The sequence below is a fragment of the Cinclus cinclus genome, chromosome 1 (assembly GCF_963662255.1).
Source record: "Cinclus cinclus chromosome 1, bCinCin1.1, whole genome shotgun sequence".
NCBI lineage: Eukaryota > Metazoa > Chordata > Aves > Passeriformes > Cinclidae > Cinclus > Cinclus cinclus.
This window is the reverse complement of record NC_085046.1, coordinates 110,288,825-110,314,259: the sequence shown is the minus strand read 5'-3', so window position 1 is coordinate 110,314,259 and position 25,435 is coordinate 110,288,825. Positions and strand designations below refer to the sequence as shown.

The following is a 25,435-nucleotide window of genomic DNA, read 5'->3' as shown; positions in this document are numbered from 1 at the left end:
AAAAGTAGTATGGCAACTGAAACATAGACATGACTTGCTCAGATTTCACAAAGCTACCAAGACTGTAGTACAACTAGCAGCAAATAGTGGAGAGATCAGAAAGCTATACAAGAACATTAGGGAGCATTAAGAGACAAAGATACGTGAGAAAGCACAAGCTTACACTGCCACAAGCAGAAAGCTCTTTGCAGGACATGTCTGCATTAGAGACAGGAACCAGACTGTGTAGCGTAGTATTACTAGAAAGGACTAGGGCAGATTCAATTACAAAAAGCTGACCGTAAAATGAGATGTTCTCACTACACTGATACATGTCGTACCAAGATGTTCCCTGGAAAGCTGGACAACATTCATGCATAATTAAATTTTTAAAAATAAGATTGGGGACAGAATCTTCACAAAAAGGTACGTTCTGTGCCTCATCCAAACTAGAATGGGGTCAAGCAGCTGAGGATTGTAGAACAGGTTATCTGAAGTCAGGCAATCCAGTTGAGGCATGTCCACCCAGGTCGGATGACACATCAATCTAAAAGGGGGCACATGCAAGGCTGTTAGTTCATGGCTCTTGTCCTGAATTTACTGACAGGTGGCTAGAAATAATATATTATTTTCCCAGTATAGAGGCGGGTGCCATGACACAACTCTCTTGAAAGAGATTATGCAGCTGCTATAAAATTTTGGAAGGAACTGGCAGATTTGGGTAGGAAATTAAGCTTTCACTTAGAGGTGGGTACCTGGCAAGGTTAGAGTTGTTAGTAAAAGTGGATTTGTTTGCGAAATTTTGTGGTAGAAGTGCAGCCTACAATTCTTTCTGTCCATAAAAGTCACCAGCAGCTCATGTGCACACACTGTATTTATTTTAAAATGACTAAGACTGGGAGTTTTGCACAGTGATGAGCTAATAAATGAGCACATAATGGAAACTGCCTTGTCCTATGTTCCTGTACTTCCTGCAGAGAATTATCCTTTTCCTTTTTGTTGTTACCAGATGAGGACCCTGCTGGACAGGTAATATCACTCTGTCCCAGGGCAAAAAATAAGGAGATCAGTTAACACTGTCCACCAACAGCTTCAGGGAAGCTGTACACCGGCTATTCTCAAGCCAGACACTACAGAGTTGCTGTAAGAGGTGTGGGTTTGTTGCTCTTTTTGCCTTCATATTTGCAAAATGTGCTGTTTTATGCTACAGGTTCAAAAAATATTAGCACTGTGGTTTGAAGCAGTCTGCTTCATTTGTAGAATCACAGTTCTCTATAAAGGTGCAAAAAAAAGCTGCAAACAGCTCTATAGACAGAGGTAGGGAGCTGTGAATGAAGAACAGCTGACAGCACATTTTAGAAATTAGAAGCAAAAGTAAAAGAATTTATATAAACTTGTATTTCATTTATGATACTCTCTGGGACAGCGCATATATTGGAGATCATCCGAAGTACTACTGCTTGTTCAACAGAAAAACAATACACACCCCCATGAATATGTTAAAAACAGTACTGACTGGGGGAGGGGCTGGGGGTGGAGGAGGAGAAAAAATAATTTTGCCCTTACAATCTAATCACCAAAATTTTGAGTGGTGGTACAGTCTGAAAGGACTCATCCCTCAATCTTGTTCCTGGCAACAGTCAGCAGAAAACACTATAGGGCATTTTCTGTTCAGAAAGAAAAAAAAAAAAAAGGCACAGCACATCACTTGTGAAGTAACTGCTGAAAACAGGGGAGGATGAAACACAAGCACCAAGCTTTTACAATGATCTTGTAATAGCAGCAAATATCTGGCTACGTTTCAGCTCCAACAATTGGAGCTGCAGTCCCACCTCGGCAGAAGTGAAAAATACATGCAAGTAAGTGCCAACTGAGTTTCAGTCTCAAATACTTCAGTATTTCCTATCCTGAAGGACATTTTGAACTGCAGTGGTGGTAAAAGTCTTCCTGCATCAAATCCTTAAGTCTCCTTTACAACAACCCATTTACTAGGGAAACAGAGAAGTGTCTGTATTTTAGCAAAACAACCTGTTTTCCAAGTTCTAAAAATAGAAAAAAAAATTAAAAGTGTCTGTCATTTTGAAACCACTCACAAGCCGTTCATCCCAAGCAACACAGCCTCCCCCCTTGCTAAAAATAAAACAGTACATTACAGCAACATTTTTTGCTGGCTTCAGCCAAGGATTTGAAAACCTCCCCTCAGCCCAGACAGGCCGTAAGTTATGAGTCAGCACTTCTCAGCATTTCTGGAAATTCCTCAGCAGAGCATCCACCCTGTAGCAGGAAGCCGCTGTGCACTTCAGCCGGTACCAGGAAATGGATGGGTGCTCCTGGGCCTCACCTGACCCTGGCACAGAGCTCAAGGAAACTTCCCCAAAAACACCAAATGTTCCCCATCCCACCAGCTTCCTGCATCACCACCAAACACACTGCCTGAGAATCAGCTTGGCAACTCCACCCAAATACAGCCTCATGCACTGTCAATGAACAGGAAAATATAGGATGAATTAAGGAAAAATCCCCATTATGCTGGACAAGGGCAAATCTCTCCAGTGCGATTTTATTGGTATGGTCTCTCCCAGCCTGAATCCAGAGGCAGCTCAGCTCCACCAGCCCTAGACAGGAACTCTGCCCTGCCCAAGAAAGTCTGAATTCATACAAAACAGCCGTGCCCCACCACGTAAAGAGCCTGGTGCTTACAGAGAAAATGATTCTTTCCCCTTTCACGTGGATAAAGAAGGCACAGGTTCAGGGCATTACCACACTTGTGAATTGAAGGGACACATGGCACAGCTCCATCTCTCCCTCCAACAGTCCTTGTGTCACACAGAAAATCTTACGATCTGCATACAACAGAGCCCAAGGATGGGAGAAGGATCCACATCTGTCTGGGGGATACTCCAAATCTGCCTGTGCCTGTACAGGCTATGGTGTTGTCAGGTATCTCATCCCCACTGAGACAGAAACCAGAAGTCCCCATGGAAGCGCGTGGTGCTCCCAAATGTGCAGCACTGCCAAGGTGGAGACACTGCCCTTGAAATGGAGATATAACATGCACTTGGGTCCATCTAAGGATATAAAGCAGTTATTCCACAAGCACTGCCTGTGCTGAATGCAATTCCTACTTTACTCACCTCGGACTGAGTATCTACTCTTGTTTTGCTTTAAACACAGGCTTTGACAGGGACTTTAAAGAGAGAGAGTTAAGGGAATAGGAAGTACTTTGTGAACAGCAATAATTGCATGTTCTGACCTCTCCAGCTTACATCATGCATGTTATCCAACAACCACAAATCAAGAAGGAAACCAAATTTCAATATAATAATTTTCAGCATAATATATATGTTAAAACTAACAGAACAAGACAAATATTGACATTTCCCTGCTTGTTTCTTGCTTTCATATATGTGACTATACTCCCATAAAAATCCTGCATTTAAAAAAAAAAAAATAAATTAATATTTGTATAAAGGAAGCTGCTTAAAGTCGGGTACATAAAAAAAAATGTTTTTCTCAACTGTTTTTTAATACGGAGCAATGAGATTAAAGCGAGGCAGACAGCCAAATACCTCAGCCATCACAGTCATTAATAAACACGTTTAACATTCGTGCAGCTTTCGAATGCAGAACATCTGGTTCCAATTCCCAATCTGGCTTTTAATAAAAGTGCCTCCCCCACAATACTTTTATTATAAAGTGTTCTTTTCCTCCGTGAGCTCTCAATGGCCCTCCCCCCATCTTTTTTTTTTTTTCTTTTTTTTTTCTTGTTGGAAGAGGCTGTTCCTTCCTTCTTGCTGGAAGCCACCTGACCACTGCCAGGAAGAGGAATGCAAAACATTCCCAGGAGCAGCTCCTGACGTCAGGGTAGCAGCATTCCTCCTCCTCCTCCTCCTCCTCCTCCTCCTCCTCCTCCTCCTCCTCCTCCTCCTCCTCCTCCTCCTCCCGCCGTGGCCAGGCTCGGAAAGTCCAGGGCTGGTCCCGCCGCCGACCTGTGCCCCTCTCCCAGGGTTTTCCTGCTCTCCCCACAAACCCTGAGCCAAATAAACCTGGGATGAGGCTCATGCTGTAGCAGAGCCGCTCCACATACCCCCGGAGCGGATGTATCCCATATATCTGTACACACGCCACACGTATCCCTGTATACCCCTTCCCCAAAAACAGGAGCCTGCGCTTCGGATAAACTTCAGGCTTAAATCAACGGAGGTGCTGACTTTGGCGATTCTTTCCCTTACTTCTGGTTTCTTCACTCGAAGGCAGGCGGCAGAAGTGTGCCAAGGAAAACAGGGACATGCTGCTGCAGGGTGGGTTGTTTTTTCACTCCTAAGACATTCACGAGAGACATGACATGATACCAACTGTATCCAACAGGGATCTTCTCTGCTTCCTTCTTCCTTCATTCAGTATCTGCCATCTAACACATCACACGGTGGGATTTCAATCCTTCGCTTCCGTAATTTCAGTTCTGAGAATACATTCTTAAATGGTATCATTTTACTCTACTCTTGAATAACTGGTAGCTAAAACTACACAAAAGAGACTCTAGGTTGAGTTGCAGCCCTTCAGTTGAGTTTACACCTTTCAGTAGTATTTAGTCCATTTAGTCTGATGTTTCTGGGATGTATATTTTAAAATTCTGTAAAATGTTTTGCCTGGAAAAAAAGAATCTCCAAAACCACGGTATCAAAAATAGTGCAGAAAAACCCCTGTAGCTGCTACCAGGTCCATGATAAAACTGAGAGCATCCTAATTCCACCATGCCAAGATGGTGGGCTAGGAAATTTGGAGGGGGGAAGTATGGAAATAGCTTAATTTCTAGAGGATGCAATGAAAGAGCTCTTCAATAGACACCTTTCCATTTCATGTCTCTTAACTGTTAACAAGAAGTGTGAAATACATCATTTCACCACTCCAAAACCAACAAAACCCTAATGTGTAGATATTAGTTTAATCATAATTTTCCAGTGAATACAAAGGAAGCCAAAACTTGCCCTGAATAGCTAAGGCGTATGACTGGTGGTTGTAAAGTGTTCACATATATAACTTTCCCCTAAATATTTACATAATAAATACAAATTTCTCAATGCTGACTGACCACAATGAAAAAAAAATAAAGATCTGGAAACACTAAGCAAAACAGTTGCATTACTTTCAATATTAATCAGCTGTTAGGGTTACACTGTCTGTGCAGCTGCAGTTCTACACAAGAAGATCCAGATGAGTCCAAAACTTGCAGGCCATCTTTCAGCCCCAGTTCCTCAATTTCTTGTTCCATTTGTGGCAATTTAAGAAATAAAAACACGTTTGGGTTTTCTTCCAGTGCAAGGACTTGTTACTAAAAGGTCAAACAAGTGTCTGCTCTCTGACCAACCCTATTCCACCTACAACTTTTTTAGGGAAACCTGCTCTCTGAAGAACCACAGGCTAAGTAAACACACTGCTTTCCTGGTAAGAACATCCTCCAAGTGTTCTTGCCTTTGTTACACCAGCTGGCCACATCTGACCAGCTAGAAAACCCAAAACCACCTTTTTTGCACTCTTCTCCAGAGGTCATGAGCTTTCCAGTGACCAACAAATTTCTACAGTTCAGAAAGTTGACAATGAGACTCATTAGTTTTATTTAATAAAACTGAAAAATCATCATCCAGCTGAAAAAAACAGCTGATCTGTACTTTAATATATGCACTTAATTTTTTTAACTGAGGTTCACTGGTGTCAACAGCCAGCTATCAGTATACATGACTATTAAAAATAACACCTTTTTTTTTGTATTTTGTGACAAAGTGAGAACAAAGTACAAGACTATCACTAAAAAGAAGAAATGTCACAAAAATATTATATTACCTAAAAAAGAGTAGTGGTTTAGTAGAACTGGTCAATTCCCTAAGCTCAGTAGCAAAGAAAGTGAAATATGTCCTTAGTACTTTCTGAAATTAAGCCAAGCTAAGGTGGTCTGTAACCACTGAAGAATGCTATACAATTTATGGTGCTTGACATTTTTCTCCATTTTCTATTTTTTATTTAGTACTACATGTAAAGCTAGATATACACAGAGTTTTTTTCTGCTATCTATAAGGGATTTTAAAATTCTCCCTTTTTTATTTTGTAAATACATGCAAATCAATACCAAGTCACTTCTGAAAAGTAGATTTTAGAATTTCTGAAATATGAAACTCTAAAAATTATTGACAATTTAATCCCTAGTATTGAAGTTTGGATGGAGATTAGAATAGGCACAGCATACAGAAGTGATGAGAACTGAGGTGTGTTCTCACCTTCCAAGAAGATTAAACTCATCCTCTACTCTTGTGTTTTAGCTGCTTATTCATTCTATTATTCTTTTATCACCAGAAATAACATTGGGATGCCAAAAGCACAAATGAAGTCACAGTGAGAACTTCCTTCTATGCATGGTACACAGAATTAAGCTTCAGGTGTGTTTTCAGGAGGCTGCTTCATGAACCTATGATTCACAAGCCTTGTCCTAAGCACGCACTGCCAATTCAGTCATGGCAGCTTTCTCCTGTCAAAATCTGACAAGTGCTTTGATCTTCACAGATGAAATGGGCACTAGATTGGAAATTTGGCCTCAGAAGACTACAAATACTTTAAAGATTCGTTTTCAGCAAGAAACCTAAATCAAGTGGCAGATATTTGCTGTGGCAGAACTGTAGCAGTTCACTTGAGTACTAGAGGCAGAAACCACATTCTTTAACTTACAGAAAAGGGTCTGATTCATGAGTAACAAGGTTGAGAAAACAATGGGTGCGGAGGAAAAAAGAACAGAAAACTGAGTAATACCCAGTGATCATTAAGAAAAATACACCAACTCTCTTTCCTGGTTACTTTTCCACATCTTTCTTGCTTAGATTGCCATTGGAGTGGATAGTTTTTTCTCCAAGTCTAAAATTTCAACTGGTAACAATGTGTCCTGTAACACCTGAGATACTGTTTACTGCAAACATCAGAAACAGGGGGGAAAAAAAACCCCACCTTACTTTCACAGGTTCACTTTTACATCTGGCAAGCAAAAGAGCCCAGACTCCAGGTGCTAATGATGCACAGCCCCGCCTACAGAGGGCTAAGCCAAGAGCCTCCAGAGAACCAAACTCGCCCTGAGGTTCTGGAAGAACTGGGAGAAAGTGTGAGTTTTTTCACAGCTCCTCACCTTCACTCACAACCTACACAAACTCTGTATTGAAGCCTGCCCATACTTTTTTGAGGTACACTCCCTACACTGCTCCCTGGCTTTTCTTCTCACACATCTCTGTTTTCTGCTTCTGGCTGGGCCTGGCAGTGGAAATGCTGAACAACAGGAGTGGATCCAGCCCTGTTGCTGACTCAGATATGAGAGCCCGTGCTCATCAGATTTTGTTGCTGCATTCCAGATTTCGGTACCCAAAAAAATTCAGATGCTTATCTAAACTAAACTTCCTGAGGGTGAACTATCCCCAGAGCTAAGACACTGAAGGTCGATATGCACTTGAGCAGGAGACAGCATGCCAACTTGCCCTTAAAGCAGGGCTTACCTACAAAACTTCAGCTCTGTCTGCTTGGGTAAATTACCCAGTTATTTGTCTTGGCATTCATATTTACATTCAAAAAAATGATAGTGTTCAAAAAGCAGAGATGAGGCCAAATCACTACACTGTTCCATTAATACCTTTGTTTTAGGCAAATGGACTTCAGAAAGCTTCTTTTGCCATGTAAAATGGAACCATATGTACATAACTTTGTAGAGTCATTTTGATGTTAGTTTTATTGATAGAATTTTATTACTAAGCTGTTTACCATTTTAGGCTCCTAATAGCTATGAGGCCTTGTTAACAATACTCTGAAATCACAGGGAAGTATTTTTTCCTTTGGTTGGAAAGAGAAAACAAAATTCCAAATGTGTTTATTTCCATGCTTTATATTGTGTCTAGCATCTACTTCCTTTAACATGAAAATTTTATGATCACAAAGCCTCTTCCTCAGCCAAATTATTATTACAACAGTGTGAGACAGCATTACTCAGCAGTGTTTAAAGAAAGTCGCAAGGTGAAATGTTTTACTTTATTCTTAAACTACTACAAAAAGAAATAATTACAAAAGTTGCAGTGGTAACAACCCACCGTATCTCAAACTCTCCTGTTTGGAGATTATTTTGTCCAGTTTCAATTTTGAAACAGAAAATTCTCCCACATAGCAGAGCTAAACAGAAAGCATTTGCTGGCTTGTCACTTGATCCAGAGAGACAGAATATAGCAGTTTCTGCCAGACTAACTGCTCAAAATCCCAACTAGTTTCTGACAGTCTTCCTTCACGTTTTTTTTTACAACTAAGGAGTCGTTATCCATGGTTCTCCTGGACAACTGTTGTGCCATTTGTACAAGTGAAGAGTAGTGGTAGGCAAAGTATCCATACAGCAACAGATTTTGGTACCCAGCAAACAATCTTTGCATAGCAGAGACCAAAGCAGTTCTAGAAACCTTCAGTGTCTATTTAATGCATGTAGTAGCATGTCCAATACATGACTCAGGAAGGAGATAGACACACACACACACACACACACACACACAACTTCACAGTCTTGGAGTTGAACAGCATTAGTTACCTTAGTTCTGCCTTCCTGTTTTATGAGAAACTAGTAACTAGACACAAAGTCCAACAAAAATTGCCATCTGTGTTGCAAATAAAGTTAGGAGGAAGGTGGGGGGTTACAAGGTAATGTCATCCTATTTGCTCTCTGCTTACCATAAAGTACATCAAGAATATTTTTTTTCCCCCCATTTGACCTCCTAAATGGTTTGAATCTATTACATCTTGTCAGAAAGGCTTGGTAAGGAACACAGAATGAGAGGTGAACCCAGTAATTAAATATGTTGAAAGGTTCCATGGTAATTTAAAATTGATGATCTATTTACCAGTGCAGCATCAAGACAGTCGGGAGGAAAGGAATTGGATAACATAAACCAATAACTTTCTCATACTTTCCCTCAAGAGTCAAGAAACAGCATTAGACATGAAAAACGTTAAAAATCACAAGACACAAAAATCTTTGAGAGAATTATTTGATGAAGTCAAAAAGAGTCACTGAGTTAGTTGAAAAAAGAGGGAAGGGAGAGGAGAGGAGAGGAGAGGAGAGGAGAGGAGAGGAGAGGAGAGGAGAGGAGAGGAGAGGAGAGGAGAGGAGAGGAGAGGAGAGGAGAGGAGAGGAGAGGAGAGGAGAGGAGAGGAGAGGAGAGGAGAGGAGAGGAGAGGAGTTTCTGTTTCTCCCCTGGTAAGCTCAATTCAAAGAAAAGTTTGTAAACATCCCGGGGGAGTGAGCAGAAAACGACACCGGACAAGTGTTTTGAAGAAATGAAACCTCACTTAAAGAGCTCAGTTTCGCTCCCCCGGGTGGACGATGGGTGTCGGTCTGCACGTTCAGAGGCAGCCAGCACGGAGAAGCCTTGCGGGGAACAAAGCTGTGCGAGCAGCGCGGTGCCTGCCTCATGCGCATCCCCACACCCAGCGCGGAGAGCGCTCCGAGTTATCACAAGCTGTGCAGAAGCGATGGCGCACAAACCCCAACAAACGCCCCTGCTGCAGGCTCCTGTTTCACGGACGTGGAGCTTTGACGCCAGAGAAAGCTGCGGGCACCGAGCAGCGGCCGGGCTGTCTCGGTGAGATCAGCTTTTCCTGGGCTCCTGCTGACAACATTGCCACCTTCCGCAGCCGTCGGGAAGGGCACGGAGCGGAGCCGGGGGGCTCGGGCAGCCTCCCGCCGCCCCGGGAATCGCCGTGGAGACGCTGTTTAGGAAGGTGCTTTCCCAGCAGTGCCCTCTGTATCCACCCTGATAACTGAGAACAATTAATTTCCGAAGCCTGCGATGGAATGGATGCAGAGCGCAGCAGAGTCCCGAGAGGCGGCGCGGTACAGCCCTGGAGCGCACGCACGGACGGGAAAGGCGGCGAAGGGAACGCGCTCCGCACCACACGGACACTCTCCTAGTGAACGCACCGCCAGCCTGACTGCTCGTGTCACCTCCAAAACAGCTGCGGAGAGTCAAAGCACAAGTTAAAGGGAGGCAAATGTCGCTGTCTCCGTGCCCGGACCTGAGGGCATCTCATTCCGGACTGGACTGCCGTCGTGTCGGGCCCAGTTTCAGTGAACGGGGCAACAAAACGCATCTGCTACCCTGGTTTCTACATGCTTATAATGTCAATATGTGCATTTTATAGAAGTTTTAGCATCTGATGAGGTTATACGTTCAAAGGCTGTATTTTGTCTTGCTAGCTTGCAAGGGAAGTATTTTCCTCCAAATCACCCACAGTTCATGTAGAGTTAATAAAGCAGTAGCATTATGATAATGCAGCTAATTAACTGCTAATTTAGCAGTTAAAATACAACTACTAACAAATCCAATATCTTAACCAATACATTTAGTGCACTTTCTGGATGGAAAATGGCTTTACTTAGACATAGCCAAAATATGTTGATGGAGCTGTTAATGTGGGATAAGAAAGTACTTTACAAGAAAAGCTTCAAAAAATCAACACAGCAACCCAAAAATTATCTATATTAATTTAGAAAACGGGTGTTCAGAGCTTAATAAGTAGTGAAGGGCTTTGAATGCAAGACTGCATATATTTCCGAATCTCAGACCTCTTCTATGAAGGCAGTCTTCAACTTGTAAGGCTTTGCCAAAGAACAAAATTCATGATCAAAGGTAAAGAATCCCAACCAATTAATTTGAATATGCAGGAAAAGAGTACTTTTATATGTAGTCTAATCTAAAAAAGAAATAGACATAAAAGTTGCTCCCCTCCCCCCTCCAAAAAAGGTATAATTTATACTTGGGTTGTGGAAATAACTTCTTCCCCTTGTTTTCTCCTCTAGCTGTGTTTAGGGAAGTTTTAGGGTAACCAGTCAACTTAATAGGATTCCATTCCTTCTTAAGTAAGCATCAGTACTCAAAAATCAAGAAATTGCAGTTGTACCTGAAGTGACCTACAACCAAAGGAAATTCCCAGGACTTAGATGGACTGTTCAAGAAGCTGATCATGTGGTATGTTGAAGTTTGTTTTAAAAAGGGTTTGCTTTTGAGTATAGCTAGAAAACAGGTCCCTCTGCTATATAGCAAGATTCAAAAGCAAACTCCTAGGGTCAACTATCTCCCAGAAAAATTAGACAATCACCCCATGCAGAGCTTCTCAAACTGCAGACCACAGGAGGCTGCAAAAAGACAAAGAAAATACAGGGCAACCTATTTGGTTCTTATTTGAGAGATGGAAGGTGAGAACGTTTTGGAAATATAATAAAGAACAATCCTATATTGTATAAAAAGTCTTTTAATTCAAATGTCTTCAAAAATAATGTAAAGAATTATTATATATATATACTGTAAATCTGAGTTCCTTTAAGCCTACAAACCCTGTAAGTTCCAGTGACAGCCCATATCAATAAAATTTATCTCTTCCTCAATCTGTACATTCACAATGCATAAAACAGTACCAGCCTTATTAAATTCATATTTGTGACAAGCTCAGTGAACCAGAAGACAAGCAGTATTTGCTAAGGCACAAATGCAATGTATAAATCTCACATAGCTGCATTGCCCATGTTTCTCAAACATGAACCTCAGCTTGGATGAGAAATTTGTTTTTGGGAAACCCAAAAGACAGACATGCTGTGCCATGCTGGGAAGATAAATGAAAACACAAATACAATCAATATAATTCATGGTTTTATACCGAACCTTAAGTTTTCTCAAGTTTGGTGCTCTCAGTGCGTGCATGCAGCACTGTAAATATTCTGCCAGGTTTTTTTTTTTTTCATGAGTAGTTATGATCCTCAGTGTCTGTCCCAACAATACTTCGAGTACCTCAGGATATTTCTTCACAGCCTCAGTTGACCTTACAAGGGATTAGCTGGAACTGCTGACTGACTTGGGTTTGCACTGACAGACGTGCTGTGGACAGCAGCAGTGTCAAGGTAGACACACAGTCCTGTTTTTTATGACAGCCAAGGACCTTGGACTGACTATGGACAATGACTCTCAGGAAGACCATGAAAAAGTCCACCACTGTGATCTGCTCAACAGCAAACACATGCTGCTTATTAAAAAAAACCCAAAAAAACAAAACAAGACTTTGAAAAGAGGAAGATAACCATCAAAACAGAATACATCCACAGAAATGTTCACTAGGCTTCTTTATTTTTAACTATTTCTTTAACTCTTTTACCGAGGAGAGAGAAAAAAAGGTAATGTTCCAGAAGTCCAAAGATGTTAAAGAGAAAGAGAAAATAGCCACCAAAACAAACAAAAACCCCTCATACACACAAAACCCCCTCTTTTCCACATACTGCCAAGAAATTTTTTTGTTTTTGGAGACACATCAGTGATTTGGCTTTCCAAACACAAATCCCCCAAAGGTAAAATTAGTGGTTGTACAGGACTTCTAATGCTCTAAATATTGTTCCAACACTTCTGATTGGAGAAGCCTGGCCTTCCAGAAAGCTGTACTGGGGCTGTACTAGAGAAGTACTTTTTCAAGACATCTCAGGACACTGTCAAAGAAGCCCACCAGTCAGGGAGAAGTAATATATTGCAATCTGCACAGTGAATATTGTCTTGGAAGGTTGGTAGGAAGAGGAGCTTCATCAAACACATGAAAGGCAATACTGAATGTCTCACAGCTGAACTGCTTCATATACCAAAGTACATTCTTCTGTCAAAAATACATAAAACCATGAGTATTTTTTTCCATGAGCTTTTACTGAAAGAGAAGTAATCTGCCTGGTGGAAGTAACAGTAAAGTTTGCTCTCCCCCTTGCCCTCCTGTGCTTCTGTTCCCCAGGATAGCTGAGATGTTTTATATACTGTATTTTGGGTAGCAACATTCCCCTTTTGAAATACTTGGGGCTATAGTTACTATTTCTGCTAGGAGTACAGCAATTAACTGTTGCTTACCTACACTTAAACATGACATTCAGGAGGAGGAATCTGACAAAGCATACCTTGATATTGTAGGGAATGACCACACAGGATAATTTGGCAAATACCCACATCTCTTTGCCCATATAAAATTGCCTAAGGACACAAGCATCCTTAGTATGAAAACCCAGTGTATATCCAGAAAATATCCAGCGCATTCAAACCCCAACCTAACTGCATACAGAACTGCATGGAAAAATCTTACTCCAAATACACACCTACCATTACTGTAGCAAATCACACCTGATAGAGAATGGCACTTGTCTTGAAAATTGCCTCTCCACAGTGAGCTATGGAAATACATTTTATTTCATGAACTGAAAGTGCTGAACAGCAATTCAACAAGCAGAAACCGTGATTTTTCAAAATGTTTTTTTTTTTAAAGACTAGCTGCTTACTGATAATCTTAAACATTTAAAGAAATCCATTCACAAAGTCAAAACTTGCTCTTCAGTGGTTAAACTACTGAAGGAATTTTGGCACATAGTCTTTTTGCAAATTAAGTATTGTTTTACACGTCCCAAATCTGTTAGTCATAAACATTAGCAGAGGAATACAAATCACAACTTTTTAATAACCCTGCAGTAATTCTGAACTTGTTCATCTGAACTTATTTAGCTTGTTTTCCTTCATGACTGGATAAAGCAGACTGCAGTGCCAGGTCTTGGCTCCACCAGTTGCTCATTAAACAAGATCTGGAATTTAGCATTGGATTGAATACACATGGGAACTCATGTGAAGCTGCTCATATATCATTGATAGCTCCGTTGCTAACACAGAGTTTATCCAAGACCGTACATTTTTCGTTGAACAAAGCTGTTCACCATCCTCTGTTTTTGACGTCAGTGGACAACTGCCCACTAACAGTATCTGTCACTACAAAATGCTTGGAATTTCCTCACTTATAAAAGCTGGAAAGTTTCAAGTACAGAACTTTCATTAAAAAGAAAACAAAACAAAACATTACTAGATTTTTTTTTCAGGATAAGGTTATTTTGTGAATATTGGGACAAGACATTTTCATTCTCACTGAATATTTTTTCCAGTAATTTTTCAGACATAAACAACATCACTGATTGTAAGGAATGGATGTTTAAAAACAATTTTCCTGTTCTTTCCTACTCCTATTCTAAGCTGTGGACTCAAATGTATGCTAATGCCTCAACATGGAAGCACCACAGTGAAGTGATTCAGATTTTTCCCGTTAACTGGACACCACAATTATTCCAGTAGGATCTAAGTTGGATGGTGTCTATTATTTGGGAAAAACATAGAAAAACACACCACCCAAGCATAAACCAGACTGTTCACATACTCTTCCTCTTTTCTACAACTCCTTTATTCGTGCAAGCCCATACTGGAAAAAGCCACGCTGGTGGAGACTTCCTGCAGAGCAGAGAACGACCTCTTGAGAACATGAGTGCTCCTTTTGGGTGAGTTCTGTGCAGGAGCACAACAACTGACTGGACGTGCCCAGTTCAGACACACATTTATCTGGTCAGGGAGAGCAGAGGCATTCTGCCCCGATGGAAGCTTCTGTGCCAGCAACAACGCATTTCAGCCTTGATCTGAAAACCAAGCTGCTGCTTTGCAAACACACCGCTCGCTTCTGACCCCTCTCATTCGGCCAAAAGCAAACAAATGCGTCAACAAACCCCCGCACCTCATTGGTACAATACAGTGGAAATTCCCCTTTTTCAGCATGCCAAGATACCATCAGCTATTAGTCCAGAGACAGGCAGTCGTGTTTAAAAATCTAGTTTTATTCTTCTACAGAACTCTGTATCTACTATCTTGAGGCTCCCGTCTTCCTGTGTTTCCATTCTTTTCTCCACGGAAACCCCTTTTATAGAGAGCAGGCTTTTCATCTTTGTTTTTCAGGGTACTCATATTTTCTATATGGCATTTGTATAACACGTCTATCGGTGCCACACTTATAAAAATAAGCATGTCTGTCTCACTGTGAAAGTGTGATCGTGTTACTGTGTTTATTAGACATAGCCCACATCCAAAATACCAGGTATCTGTTGCTTCAGGTGGTTGTGGCAGATCACAGAAACTACATAAATTATTTATTCTCCTTTTGGAATCAAAGCTGTGCGATCCTGCATTTTTCCAATTATATCATCCGCCTATGAAGAAACACCACTTTCATTTATTAGATTACTAGGAAATTGTGTTGTTTTGATTTTCTACATGCAAAGTAAACAAACTCAAATAGTATTAATTGCTTCATCTCTTCACTTCTAGAGATACAAAACAGCAAATACCTGAGCAGCTCTACAGATAAAATTTTCTCCTTTTCTGTGACAGGATGGACAAAAGAAAAAAAATATTTTTAAAAGAAAAAAAGGAGAAAAATCCTAAGGACTACTCTGCCAAGAAAAGACAAAGCAAAAGAAGCATTGAAAAAATTATATTAAAAGCTTGCTAGGGACCACTTTCAGTTCACAGAAAGTATACGTTATTTCTGTTCTCAATAGACAAATCACCTCTTTTGAAGTGATTGCACTAGGAAAAGTATATCTTAACAAAACAAAAAATAAATTCTTGCAAAAAACCTACTGCTGCTTCATCTGCTTCTGAAAGGAACTTCAATTTTCACAACTGCATGATCTCTGAGAAGCAATTCCAAGCAGATGATATGATCTGATCTTTGGCTCCAAGGCCATTCCCATATGTACTTTAGAAATAGTGCCCACACTGGCTTTACAGCTCTCAAGTTTTGTAGAATTTTATCTTCTGAGTGAGCCTAGTCCCTCTTATCAGGGTTCTCCCACTCTGCTTTTGTTACATTCTTTCTTTGAAGATGTTAAGACAGAGCCAACATCTTTCCAATGAGAGGGATCTGAATGGTGATCTCTCCCCCTCCCCCTTTTCCATCCGTTTGAATATTTATATATGTATATATAGGTGCCCAGATTTCATCAGAGGAAGATGCTGAACGTTGATCAGTTGGACAAAACTGATCTATCAAGCATTCAAAGAAGCTGCCTCTCTGTGGAGTAACCAGAGAAAATGAATGTGTGTAAAAGATATTCTTCTATACATGTCTTTCCTTAACCTGAGGAAATTTAAAGGGATATAGATGCTTTCTTTACAGAACAGCAGGAGATGGTTTCTGCATTTCATTAATATATGAAGCCTAGATCCTGCTTTCACATGATCTTTCTTGTGATAGGGAGGTACTCTGTAAATGTTCTTAAATGCTTCCCTTGCCTGGTGACAGCAAGTGATAAAAGTCTCTGTCCTCATCAAATGGAAACCAAACGCTCTTTAGCACACTAGCTAGTTCTGAGCATGCTAGCTCACAGCACCCATTTCATGTTAGCTCCCTGTGCTGCTCCTGTTGTTTCTCACCCAGATGATGTAAGACAGTGTGTTAGGTAAGACAATGCAAAAATCATAGTAACATACCCATTTATCATAAATGCTGTTGTTGAGTCAACAAAACAGCCTACAGCATACCCAGGATAATTCTGAAGTAGAATGCTACCTGAATCCACAAAACCAGATTGCTTCTTGTACATAAATCTCTTCAGAGCCTGCCTGCACATTTCTACAGCAAATTCCACCATTTGGCCTACATTAAAGGACTTAAGATACAAGATTTCATCCCTCTACATCAGCTGATCTGTAGCCATGTTTTGTATGAGCTGTTCTTCTTGGCAGCAAATAATTCTAAGTCTTTTAAAACTCCTTCACTGAGGAAAGACTGAATTTAGCGTTATGCAAACAGAAATGAGAAGTCCACATTAAACACTTTCTCCAGGCACTGGAACACTCAAAGTTGAGTAATTATGACTCCCCGTGGTTTCACAGGTTAAGAGAAACTAAAGAACAACTTTGAAGTTGCTTGTTGATGTCACAGATTTAAGTGTTTTATGTACTTGCCATACCAAGTTCCTAAAATAAACTGTCTCAGAGAAGTTGCATGGGGAATAAAGGCTATCCAGCCAAGGATCTTGTTTTCTGCAGTGTTTTCAGGCATTTAAGAACAGAACAGAGTGATTATGTCCCCTTCATACTCCCCCTGCCCCCAGTAATTAGCACCGCATGAACCTCCTGAACTAGAGGCTTCATACCAGACAATCACATTCAATAGGTATGGATCGATTTCTGAGCCTGTCCAAATCAAATGTGATCTGTGGTTTATACTGCTATTGCCAAGAACTCCATTAATATCACATACTTCTACTAGTTTAACTTGAGAAATACATGAAAAACATTTCAAAGTTGTTAAACTTACTGGCAAGGGAAAAAATTCTAATCAGCACAATTTTCTTCAGGTCAGTTATCTTGAATATTAACTAGTAGGCATATCTATGAGCAGAAGACAGGAGTAGCTAAGGCAAACTGTCTAATCCCAAGACTTGCAGTGTCAGCAGTCAGGTGAATCCTGGAATATCTAAAAATACTAACTCTTATTACTGTCTGTTAGGTATGGTACATTATTTCTATAATTTTTACAATGAAAAAAAACGGATAAAAAGCCAGGTAAGTAGAAGCCATAAAATCACTCCCAGTGGAAGAGTAGAAGCCTCTGTTTCCACTCTCTGATGTTTCTGTAGGCAATCTACTTTTTGCTGGATATGTGTTTCTGCAAAGTGAATAAAGACTTAGTAATCAATTTAATTAAACTCAGTAATAAACTTTTTTTTGTTTTCCAGGTGTTAAAAACACTTAATGATTCAGATTCAGTTTGTAAAAAAAATGAGGTGTTAATTTAAAATCTTAATCCAAGAAGTTGCTCAGATATTGCAGAGAAGACCAAAGGCAAGCCTACACAGGCAGGGGCAGGCAGGGCAGAGTTCTTTTGCCTGTTTTGTTCCTGGCTGGCCAGACAGAAACCAGCTCCAGCCCAAAACACACAATCGTTTTCATGTGATGTGTCCAAACTAATAGGCCTTATTTAGATACAACACTGCAGTAATACTTCCATATAGCCACAAGACCAGAGCAGGCTCCTGTCAGATGTCTCAGTGGCCAGGCAGCTGAACTCTGTCCTCCAGCACACACACCAGTATGAAAGCTATAATCAGTTTATGGGTTTTTATAGGTTGCTTTTCCTACAGCAAGTGACAATTCTCACATCAAATCCCTTGCTTTCAAGATTGTAAATATATACCTTAAGACACTGGACCCAAAGAAATCTGGGTTCAGTCCTGGTAATTCTTGCCCTGACATAAAGCTCCTCTGAAATCCAATGGGACCATTCTCATGAGCAATGTCTAATGCCCAGTGGTAAGATTCTTACAACAAGCCTCCTGTCAATATTTTATTTTTGAAATTAAGTTGCTTATACTGCAGTGCTGAAGTTTAATGGGATTCTGTATGCAAACAAATACCAACAAGCATATCAGCACTTCTCTAAACACTGCTTCCTAAAGTACTTAATGCAAGTCTACTGCTGGAGATGTTTCACATACCAAGTTATGCATTGAGTTCACAGCATGTGAAAGTACAGTTACAAAAGCAAAGTCTAATTTTACAAAGGCTCCAAAACGATGTATTCAATTTTTGACATGAATAATCACCCCCAGGAGCCAGCAGCCTGTGCGTCTACATCTTACTTACTCGGCTGCCTGGTCAGAGAGCAAAAAGCAAAGTCAGAATGTAATTCTGGGGTTTTGTTTTATAGGTAATGAAAAATCTTGCTCTCAGGATACTACAGCACCAGAAGCAGGCAACTTACAAAACACTCCATCTCATCCCCTTCTGTCTTGCCATACAACTGTCTCAAAATACAGGACAACAACGTTGTTATGTATCCCAAAACCACATAGGTAATTCAAGGATAGCTTCCCCTTGCATCTACTTTTCTTTTGGTCCTTTTTGCTTCTGACTGATATTAATGATACATAAGATGTCAATAACATACATAAATATGCTTATTTTACCATGTCATGATTAGATTTAGTTAATTTGTTTTTTCACTAGTCACACATTAGAATTGACAGACAAGCATTTTAACAGAAACAGCATTTGTCTTTAACAACAGAAGTACAAATTCATTGCAGAGTTAACAAGAACTACATTTCAGCATTCAGAGCTCTCAAGTAAGAGTTTAAGAGAAAGCTTTGAACTGTGATAGAGGAAACTTCCACTAAGTATACAAGTCCAATTTCCAATTAATGTAAACTGAAAGTGCCAAATTATAATCTAAAACAAAAACATCCCTCATTTTCTCCCCTCCCTGCCTCCAGTAGTTTAACACTATCCAGCCCAGTTTCTTTTTAAGTTGGTTGAGTAAACAAAGAGACAACTGACATTAAGATAATTTCAAAAAGACAGAAAATGGGACTAGAAATTAGGTATAATGCAGTTTTGCTACAACTAACGGATGTATTTATGAAGTGCCTTGAGAGACATAGAGGTAAGGAAAGCAATTGTGACAAAGCAGATGAAACCAGATGTATCCTCTGCCCAAACATTACGGTTTCATGAAATAACCTTTTGCCTACATGCAAAGCACATGACTAAAAAATATATATATACACACACATATATATTTGAAAAAGCAAATAAGAGGCAGAATTTCTGGGAAGACAGACAGCTATCTATGAAGCTTTCTAAAGAAATCTCAGTTTACATATATACAGCAATGAGCTTTGTATCCAAAACATCTTAAAATTTAAACAAATGAGAAGACTACACTAGTAGAGTTGCAGATGTCTGTAGCCAAGAAAGGATCATATCAGTGCAGATTTACATCTTTCCAGAGTGTACGTGAAAAAAGCTGCAGCAGTCTGAGACTTACACATGCTAAGCATTCTACATTAACAGCTCAGGAAAAGAAAGGAGGAAAAAAAGAGGAAAGTTGAATCACACACTAATTAAAATGGTTTTTCTAGTACAAAAAACTTCATGTAGGATAAGGGCTACACAGAAGGATACGGTTGCATAAATGCAATATCTCGTGGCTTAAAAATGACAGAGGAAACCTGAAGAGAAAAAACTAAATTTGTAGGAGAGAGAAACAAGAAGAAAACAGGCAAACAAAACCAAATGTAAAGCATGAAGAAAAGCTTGTGAAGCAAAAGATAAATGAGAACAAAAGAAGGCAGTGAATCAGAATCCTATCAGACTAGGATTTAATACTGAACTTCATATTCTCTTTGCTACCTATCTATTTACATCTAAACTATCAATAGTTCTATCTGTAGCCATAATAAACCCCAAATAAAATATCTTCCCTTAGTTTTTGAATTGCTTCCAAAAAGAGTTAAAAACATTTCAGAAGCAAAAGATTACAAACTGGGGAACTCCGAAAAGATTTGCAACTATCAGTGAAGATAAAAACCAATACAGACCTTTGCAAAACAGGAAAAAGTATTTTGCAAAAGGATATGGTCAAACATGAGAGGCAGCTGGAGGCTAAAACTCAGGTAATGAATGCTGAAATATGTAAGAAAAATATTTCCTCTTTTATAATTTGGGTGGAGGGTAGTGAAGAAAGTAGTAATATTCCCATTTCAGAGTTTCTAAATTTTTATAAAGATTAGTCCTTCCAAACTACAGCCTCTACCAACCAGCTGCTTTACTAGAAATCTCATCATTCTGCTACCCCTTAAAATTCAGGTAAATAATCCAATCCAGAAAATAATCACAAAGCCTAGACCAAACATTTTGAAGAATTCCAGAAAGGGTTGCGCTGAAGAGGAACTCAGGGAACTGCAGACTGAATGCTATACAGTTAATAGAGACTTTTCCACTGAAATATTATACCCATGCTCACAACAACAGATGAGCATTCCTGAACTTCTTTGCTACCAGAAAGTATGCACTTTATTGGCCTTATCATTGATAAGACATTGCTCAGGCCTTTCTAGTGCTCTAAACATGAAAATATTAAGTGAAAACACAACTGAAGCCCTGAGCAACACTAGAGGCATCATGATACACATTTAGTTGTTATCTGAGCTGTCTTGAAGGTATCTGTCAAAGTCTCTCAAGCTGCCAGAGACAGATGACCACAAGAATGCCCTGCTCTCCTGTTACCCCCCAAGGTTTTTCCTACAACAGTGCAGCCAGCACTCTACTGACTGCACTTTGTTCTGCAGTGCTACAGCAAGTGTGGCCCCTTCTTACTCACCATGGGGGATAGATGTGGATGACATCCTGTGGTCTGCTCTTCAGGTGAGCTGCTGTCTCTCTTGTGAAGAGGACTTTGAGTATTGGTTCCTCTGCATTGATGACAGCATCCTCGGGTGAAAGTGTAGCAGGAGACTGTTCCAGCTGCTGGCAGATGGCAACTTGTATTGTGCACTCTTCAAATATTTCTAAGATCTTCACAATTAAAACACCAGATTTATCTGGAAAGAAAGTGAAAATGAAAAATAAAAATGCAAAGTCTAGATGAGGAGAAAGAAAGAAGTTCTGGCATTCTAAAGATGTGAATCCCTCTGTGCTCTGCACCTCTGTCTGACCATGATAAATCCACGTATGAGTAGAATACACAGCCTTATCAAAAGACCTATGTTAAGCTTTTGCAGTATTTGTTTTCTCTATAAATACTATTAATTGTAAAGAAAAAAAATCACACTTGCACTTTTTCCAAATACTAATGAAATCACAAACTCCCTTCAAGAAGCACTCTCCCACCAGACCTGAACTTTTAAATCTTGCAACTCATTGACTTTGTTCAGTCTTCTTTATTAGATACTGCAAAAAAAAAAAAGCATTTCTTTAAAAACAGAATAATCAAACACTGTGTTAAAAGTGAAGTTTTGCTTGCCCTCCTTGACCTTTCTCAAAGCAGCTGCTGTCAGGAACCAAGTTAGAGCATAAGGCATCTAAAAACTGATGATTCACACTGAGGGACAAATGTGGAGAAAGGAGGAGTAAGATGCACTGCACAAAAATAATTATTGCAAAACTGATAATCCATTATATCAGTAGACAGTCAGGGCAGTCAGAGGGCTCTCTTATTTTAAAGCAACATGATCAGATACAAGCATCTATACAGATCGATTCTCAGCTCTTTTATCTCTGCTGAACAAGAAACAACTTTGCACTGAAATTAAATTTCTCCGAGGTCCCTTTGCACTCTGCACAGGGCAACACCTACTCAGACAGACCTTGGTCTGAGCTGTGAGATTATGTAAGATCCATTCTCATTCTCACCTAGCCTTACTCAGATCTGCACTCCAGTCACTGAGAGAATAGTTGTTACCCTGCTGAATGCTACAAGCATTTAGTAGGGCAGAAAGGGGTCCCAGAGGACAATGGCAGCAGAGACCCAGCTCTACCCTTTTTGATTTACAAGTTCCATTGGGAAAAAAACAACATCCCAAGAAAAACAGCTGATATAAATTATTGTCTTCCCACAGCAAAGAAGAAACAGGGGAGGAACAGTGAACGTGATACTGGAATTTAACAGCAGAGCTGTACTAGTTATTTGTTTGTTTATTTTAAGGCTCATTTCACAACTGTGAATGTTTTTCCTCTGGAAAATAAATCAAAATATTTTAGTTTAAGTTTATGAGAAACTTCAAAAAAAATTAACCCAACCCTCAAGAAACCCAAACCAAAGAAACCAGGCCCTAAAACCTTCAAATTTTATTCAATAAAGTTGAATTCTACAAAAATTAAACAAAAAAAATCTGTCTCTGTCTTTATTAAATTTCATACTGAAACTGAAATAAAGCAATTTGGAAATATAAAACTAAATTGTTCTCAAAACCACTTTCATGTGAACCCATTTTTCATCACATGCAACATGCTTCTGCAAAGCATTCTGCTTCCCCTGAACTGGTATTTTCCAGCTGTATAAAGGGCTCCACCAGACAGTCTGACAAAATGTACATAAGCCACTTCTGTCCAAGCCATTACAGCTTGACCTCCTTTTCCAGGTCTGAGAAGTAGGAGAATCTACCCTTTCTGCCAAGTCCTTTGAAAGTCACTGATGAAGAGAGATGGTTGTCCCTGCTGCTGCTCCTCACTGCTGTCACCTTCTCAGAGGAAGTAACATCACAGTGCCACTGAAGATACCCACTGCACTGTGTTAACGTTTGCTTATGTGAAAATTCTGACAAGGGTGAGCACTGACTAGTTTTCTATGCCTGAAGGGAAGGGCTTAGAATATTCACACTAGAATTCTGTCTTGCCTGACTAGCTGCAGTTGTGGTCCTCTGTCAACCCCAAGTCATTTGGCACGCATAAACAAATTCTGCTAACCACAAAAATTCTCATCCTTTAAAGTAACTAAGCATTTACGTCTTCCCTCTAGACATATAGCACAATTTGCATTTACATCCACTTTAAAAACAAAGTCACAAAAAAAAATCAGTTTCAATTTTCAAACACACCAACTGTTTATTAAAAAAAAAAATTATTAAGACAGCTTGTGAGAGAGACTGGTCATCACTTCTGACTATTCATTTCTTATGTGCAGAATTTTATGACAATTCTTACTGGTCAGCAGCTTATATGTTACTCATGTGATACAGCAGGTTGAAGACAATGAATGTCAGCTAAATAACATTCTTCTTTTAAATATCTCTGACTGTAAAACAATTAAAAATACTAGGGAAATCAAGAATTCTATTTATATGAAAGTTTCTAAAAGACATGGGAGTAAAAAAATATGCTACCAAGACACAAGAGTCTCTTGGAAGCCTAAAGCTGGTGGAAACACTGGGAGCTGATACTAAATGAAGCAGAATGCTTCTACACTAAAAGCATCTCAATTTTGAACAGTAGCCAAGTCTCACACTTGGCACACATGCACATCCTACAGAACCACAATCCATTTGTTTATTTAGATGCACAGAGATAGTTTAGTTTAATTACTCTGAAATTGTTATTACTACTGATGATAGTGTTCTCTTGAACAACATGGAAAAGCACTTTGGATTGCTGGCACATGATGAAACACCAAAGTTCAGAATGCAGCTTCAGTTTTAATACATTTGGCTCTTGCATTATTATGTCAATCAAAAATAAATCAAACATATGTGGCTGCACACTGAAGGGCAAATTCGTGGGTGAGGAGACAAGCTGGATCACTGCACATTCTACGGTTTCCAGAGTTTAATTGTTTGTTCATCCATGTGAAAAGCTCACTGTAGGGTTTTGCAGTGTTCTCCTTCACCCTCAGATAACTTACAAAAATTTCTACTTGTTTGCCGAAGTTATCATTCACTTACTTCCATTTGCAAAGCTGAAGTACAGCCCAAGAAATTAAAAAACAGATGTGCATGTTTCATGGCAATACCTAGTCATCTTAAATAAGGAAGAATACCTTACAGTTGTATGCATTTTAAAAGGTGCAATCAATAACTGTGCTGCAATTGTGCCCATTCTGACACTACAAATTTCTTCATTTCCCATTCTGCTGCCCCGAATACTCATGGATTTCTTTAGGGTTAGTTTCTAGGAAAATTATGGGCTAATTTAGCTAACTGCAAAGCCACTTCAGTTTTCTTACTTCAAGGTAACCTTTATTCTCCCACTGAAAGACACATGCACAGTCACTGACAGTGAGCGTACAGCTGCCTGGATGCATTTAGAAATCTTCCATGAAGCAGCAATCAGCAATGTGAAGACTGCTTAACAAAGCTCTTACAGACTCACAGAAGATCTTGAGTTGAAAGGGACTCATAAGGATCCTCAAAGTCCAACTCCCTGATCCTCACAGGATCACCTAACACTAAATCACACAAATGTTTGTTGAAATGACAGGCTTGGTGCTGTTGGGAGCCTGTTCTAGTCATCAACCCTGCTTTCAGTGAAGGACCTTCTCCAAATATTCAATCTGGTTCCAGATGCCTTTGCAAAGTGAAATGCTTGAGGGAGATAAAGATGGAAAGCCAGAACAGCCTGATCAATGTGACACAGGTGCATTTCTCAGCAAAGCTCTGGGTGCTCTGAGCTCAGGTGACAAGAGGGCTGCTGCAGCTCTCTGGTCCTGGCACACAGCCTAACACATACAGCTGCCCCTTCCAGCATCTGTCCAAAGCCTTCACAGAGTCAGCTGAAAAGTCAGAGAAAACATCCACTGACATAGGATCAAGGATCATTTGAAATATCTGGCCCCATGAGTATAAACAGAGAGTTTATTCATCCCAGGGGCATGAAGTGTAATTCAATCACTCATACACAAGGCTTAAGGTGCCACAAAGAAAGCCAGAAAGGCAGTAATAAATCTGGCTGAGTATGAATTTTGCAGAGGTATTTGAGATGTACAACATGTGCCCTCTAAAGAACACCATCTGAAAGGAGGGGATCAGCCACCAAGACCTGTAATGCTCCCTTACTTCTCACAGAATTTTCCATAGGAAGAGAAATCTTCGAGAAATTCACAAAGACATGTAGTAACATGCTGGCTACTACTGAATCAACATATTGGTCACAGAAAGGACAGTGTATAAGAAAAACCAGGTACCAGTTAGGAGCTAAATTAGTTACATGACCCTTTGCAGAACACCACTATGATAAATGCCACCCTCTGAAAAGCAACAAACAGAAATCATCTCTAGATGGACCATGATCAA

At 39.9% G+C, this 25,435-nt stretch overlaps 1 protein-coding gene across 1 annotated transcript in view; it reads right to left on the bottom strand.

Moving 5' to 3' along the window:
* The window catches only part of SPIDR (scaffold protein involved in DNA repair), a 191,544-nt gene that overhangs the window by 98,011 nt on the left and 68,098 nt on the right, over positions 1–25,435 (bottom strand). The window contains exon 8 of the mRNA XM_062488813.1: positions 21,034–21,253. Within this exon, the coding sequence (XP_062344797.1) occupies positions 21,034–21,253 (220 nt within the window). The remainder of the gene's footprint in view (positions 1–21,033; positions 21,254–25,435) is intronic.